Source organism: Dunckerocampus dactyliophorus, chromosome 9 (assembly GCF_027744805.1).
Source record: "Dunckerocampus dactyliophorus isolate RoL2022-P2 chromosome 9, RoL_Ddac_1.1, whole genome shotgun sequence".
Lineage (NCBI taxonomy): Eukaryota > Metazoa > Chordata > Actinopteri > Syngnathiformes > Syngnathidae > Dunckerocampus > Dunckerocampus dactyliophorus.
In genome coordinates this window covers 32409534-32414748 of record NC_072827.1, presented here as the reverse complement: position 1 = coordinate 32414748, position 5215 = coordinate 32409534, and the positions used below count along the sequence as shown (strand labels likewise).

The 5215-nt window shown below is 41.7% G+C and overlaps 1 protein-coding gene across 1 annotated transcript in view; it reads left to right on the top strand.

Annotated features, from left to right (window-relative positions):
* The first annotated feature begins 235 nt into the window (after window positions 1-235).
* wars2 (tryptophanyl tRNA synthetase 2, mitochondrial) overlaps window positions 236-5215 on the top strand; it is a 44068-nt gene continuing 39088 nt past the window's right edge. Inside the window, exon 1 of the mRNA XM_054787713.1 lies at window positions 236-347. Coding sequence (XP_054643688.1) covers window positions 240-347 — 108 coding nt within the window. The 5' untranslated portion in view covers window positions 236-239. The remainder of the gene's footprint in view (window positions 348-5215) is intronic.

Genomic DNA, 5215 nt, shown 5'->3' with positions numbered 1-5215 from the left:
AATGACTTTTCACCACCTGGATGAATGTGTGGAGTATTTAAAGTGGTTGTAGGGTGATACACACACAATTCACCCATAAATAATGCTGAAAATGTAATAATTACTTTCATTTTCTGCATACCGTGGTTTAATAATACGTAAGACTTGGCAAAATGGCTCGTTTACCTGTAGTAGCTCAAAAGGCGTTTTGTCGTCCCTCAGCCACCGTAGCGCTGTGACGTCACGCACAGCATTCCAAGATGGCGCTTCCGGGAAGGGCTAAGCTAACCCATCACCTCAGACTCGCAAGGAGGTTTCTCCGCCACAATCAAAGGTTTCTCTGCGATGGAGTGTCGTCGGAAAATAAGGTAGAGTCTCAGCGTTGAAATTTTGTCTAACTGGTGTGTTTTTGCACTTTTTTTTTACCGCCCTTTTCCCTCCAAGTAACCTCACTGTCATGCTTCTCACTCATTCGCTCACAAGTTGAAATGCTCACGAAACTTTTAACTAGTGTTACTAACGTACAGTACGTGTCATGATATGTCATACGTTTAAGATGTTTTGATATCATTCAGCTGTTTTGAATGTGCTTCGCGATTGGTGGTAATGTTATAGTAGGCCTTTTAAATTAACATTTTGATCTACAGTTTGAGCAAATATACAGAAATGCACTGTACTACATAGTCATAGTCATAACATGAGACACACTGCCGTTTTAATCGACAAACAAACAAACTAAAAGCTGCTTCGGATATTGTCTGAATTAGTGACACTAGAGCGTCACAATATTAGACTCGACGTCCAGCGGCCCCCAGGAAAATTTTGTTTTGAGGTGGTTTTTGAGACCAGGTAGACCAATAGTTGACCAGGTCTACTATTTCCAAGATGCTGAAAAATGTAAAAATTTGCCTTTATTGCATTTTTACGAATAGAATAAAGGTTTCAAAAATCAGAAACTGTGTTTTGATGAACCTTTGGGTTCTGTATGTTAAACCAGTCCAGTTTTGAAAAGTCTAGGTCTAGTGGTTTTCGAACAGCACCAGGTTTAACATGGACTAGTTGCTACATAAAAACGTGGAAATGTGCCTTAATTACATATATAAAATGCTAAAGTACTAAATTCAGAAAAGTAAACAATGAGGAAATAAAGTTAGAATGAAAATATAATTAAAAAAATGTGTGTATGTGTGTATATGTGTGTGTGTGTGTGTGTGTGTGTGTGTGTGTGTGTGTGTGTATGTATGTATATATATATATATATATATATATATACTGCTCAAAAAAATTTAAGGAACACTTCGAAAACACATCAGATCTAAACTGGGGGAAAAATTATCTTGAATATCTTTCCTGATAATAAGTGGGTGATGTATTAGTAACAAAATGATGCCACATCATTTGATAGAAATGAACATGATCACCCTATAGAGGGGAGAAATCAAAGACACCCCAAAAATGAAAGTGAAAAAATGATGCAGCACACTGGTCCATTTTGCTAAAATGTCATTGCAGCAACTCAAAATGATTCTCAGTAGTTTGTGTGGCCCCCACGTGCTTGTACGCATGCTCCTAATGAGACTAAGGATGGTGTCCTGGGGGATCTTCTCCCAGATCTGGACCAGGGCATAAATGAGCTCCTGGACAGTCTGAGGAGCTACCTGGCAATGCCGGATGGACCTAAATATAATGACCCAGAGGTGTTCTATTGGGTTTAGGTCAGGTGAACGTGGGGGCCAGTCAATGGTATCAATTCCTTCATCCACCAGGAACTACCTGCATACACTAGCCACATGAGGTCGTGCATTGTCGTGGACCAGGAGGAACCCAGGTCCCACTGCACCAGCGTAGGTTCTGACAATGGGTCCAAGGATTTCATCCCGACACCTAATAGCAGTCAGGGTGCCATTATCTAACCTGTAGAGGTCTGTGCGTCCTTCCAGGGATATGCCTCCCCAGACCATCACTTACCCACCACCAAACCGGTCATGCTGAATGATGTTGCAGGCAGCATAACGTTCTCCACGGCATCTCCAGACCCTTTCACATCTGTCGCATGTGCTCAGGTTGAACTTGCTCTCATCAGTGAAGAGCACAGGGCACCAGTGGTGTAGTTGCCAATTCTGGTGGTCTATGGCAAATCGAAGTGTTCGAAGTGTTCCTTTAATTTTTTTGAGCAGTGTATATATATACAGACCCTTTCCAAAAAATTAGAATGTCATGGAAAAGTTGTTTAATTTCCATAATTCCATTCAAAAAGTAAAACTTTCATAGATTATCGATTCAGGGCCCACAATTTAAACAATTTCAAGTGTTTATTTGTTTATTTTTATGTAATTTGGGCTTCCAGCTCATAAAACCCACGAAAACAGGAATTCAAAAAATTAGAATACTGTGAAGAAATCACCATTTACTTCTCAGTTTTTGCAGGAAAAAAAAGAAAGAAATTAGGATCACAGCAAGTCAAGCAAAATATGGTACTTTCAAAAGAATATGTCAATCTTCAATACTTGGTTGGGAATCCCTTTGCCTTAATCACTGCCTCGATGCCACGTGGCATTGAAGCAATCAGCCTGTGGCATTGCCTGGGAGTTATGGAAGCCCAGATTTCCTTGATGCTTGCTGTCAGCTCTTCTTTGTTGTTGGGTCTGGTGCCCCTCATTTTCCTCTTGAGAATACCCCATAGATTCTCAATGGGGTTTAGGTCCGGTGAGTTGGCTGGCCAGTCAAGCACTGTGATGGCATGGGCATCAAACCGGGTTTTGGTGCTTCTGGCGGTATGGGCAGGGGCCAGGTCCTGCTGGAAGATGAAATCTGCATCTCCATACAGATCCTCAGCAGAAGGAATCATGAAGTCCTCTAAAACATTCTGGTAGACTGTTGCGGTGACCTTGGATTTAAGAAAGCAGAGTTTACCAACACCTGCACCGGACATTGCACCCCAAATCATGACGGACTGTGGATATTTCACACTGGACCTCAGGCGGCTTGGGTTCTGTTCCTCACCCGTCTTCCTCCAAACCCTTGGACCTTGATTCCCAAATGAAAGGCACACTTTACTTTCATCGGAAAAGAGGACCTTGGACCACTGGCCAACAGTCCAGTCCTTCTTCTTCTTGGCCCAGTGGAGACGCTTCCTACGTTGGCTCAGGTTCAGAAGTGGCTTGACCCGAGGAACCCGACAGTGGTAGCCCATCTCCCGGATGCGTCTGAATGTGGTGGTTTTTGAAGCTGTGACTCCCGCCTCATTCCACTTTTTCTGGATCTCTGCCAGATTCTTGAATCTTCCCTGTTTGATAATCCGCTGAAGCCCACGGTCATCTCTTTTGCTGGTGCATCTTCTCCTGCCACATTATGCCCTTCCTCTAGACTTTCCATTGATATGCTTGGACACAGCACTCTGTGAACAACCAGCCTCCTTAGCTATGAACTTTTGTGGCTTACCCATCCTATGGAGGGTATCAATGATGGTCTTCTGGCCAGTTGTCATGTCTGCAGTCTTCCCCATATTGAATCGAACTGAGACAATTGAACCAAACTGAAGCAATTTAATGACACCTGGGGAAGCCTGTGCAGGTGATTTGAGTTTAGTAGATGATTAGTGTGTGACACTCAGTTTGACTGAGTGACATGACTGAGTGACACTCAGTCATGCCCTGCAAAATTTGGGCTGATTTCTTCACAGTATTCTAATTTTTTGAATTCCTGTTTTCGTGGGTTTAATGAGCTGGAAGCACAAAATTATATAAAAATAAACAAATAAATACTTGAAATCGTTTAAATTGTGGGCCCTGAATCTATAATCTATGAAAGTTTAACTTTTTGAATGGAATTATGGAAATTAAACAACTTTTCCATGACATTCTAATTTTTTGGAAAGGGTCTGTGTGTATATATATATATATATATATGTGTGTGTGTGTGTATGTATATATATATATATATATATATATATATATATATATATATATATATATATATATATATGTGTGTGTGTGTGTGTGTATATGTATATATGTATACAGTCAAACCTGTCTTAGCGGCCACCTTTATAGAATGGCCACCTGCCTATAGCAGCCACTGAAAAATCCCCCGCAGCAAATTTACATGTTATGGACCCTGTGTATAGCAGTCACCTGTCCAACGCAGCCAGCGGCCACCCATTTTGTCTCCCTTGGTCAATATCTGACCACATATAGCGGCCAAATTACCAACTCAAGTAGAAGCTTCATGCACGAAAAAGTTTTGTTTTTCAATCAATGAAGCCTTCATGTGTAGACTTTAATTACTGAGTCCTAGCTCAGTCACAATCATTCACAAGATCAACACAAACTGCCAGTTGTTCCACATAAAAAAGCCGTCTTCTTTTGAGCTTGCTATTTCCTGGTCAAACATGTAACTTTAAGAGCATTTGCACCAAAACATTGCCGCAAAGTAGGCTGGGAACAGGACGTGCTCCCAGCGACGCTACAATAAAAAAAAAAAAACATACGCTAGCATGCATGCGGCAGCGGGAACAAAACTGAGTTCGGTTGTACTTAATTGAAGTATTTTACAATGTACTCACGTTATTTTTTTATCAATCCTCATCCACAAATCCATCAAAGTCCTCATCTTCTGTATTCGACACAAACAAAGCCGTCTTCTTTTCCGTTCGCTACTAGTCTGTTAACTTGTCAGTGTTATTCAGCTCCGAAGCAAAGAAGAAAATTTCTCCTGTTGCTTCTGCCAACTTTATTTATTGAACGCGGCCACCAGACAGCAGCTCAGAACACACACACATCTCTCAGCATCGTCTCTCCTTCCTGCTTGCCCACAAGGCAAAGGTTAAACAAGCCCCACTACATAGCTGTCCAGGCAATGCCTGTAACAAGTGACACCGTTTATTTCCTGGTGTGAGACAATGTGCACAATGTGTGTCAATACTGTAATGCCGCTTGTTGTGGGGAAGGAGAGACTCACGTCGGCGATGCACTTTAATGGCTTTATTAACAGCGGAGAACACTGCAGGACTTTACATCCACGCCAACATAAACACACTTCGCAACTCTCTTGAAACTCACAGCTAGCACTCAGCCTAGCTCTCCTGCTCGGGACGCCCACCGTCACTTCCTGATGAACTAAAGCTGTAATGACACTCTGCCGTATAAAAAGTAAAATATAAAAACAAGCGTAAGACATTACTAGCACAGCTTTGTTCTGTGGGTCGTGGATATATTCTATCAGTCATTATTAAGCC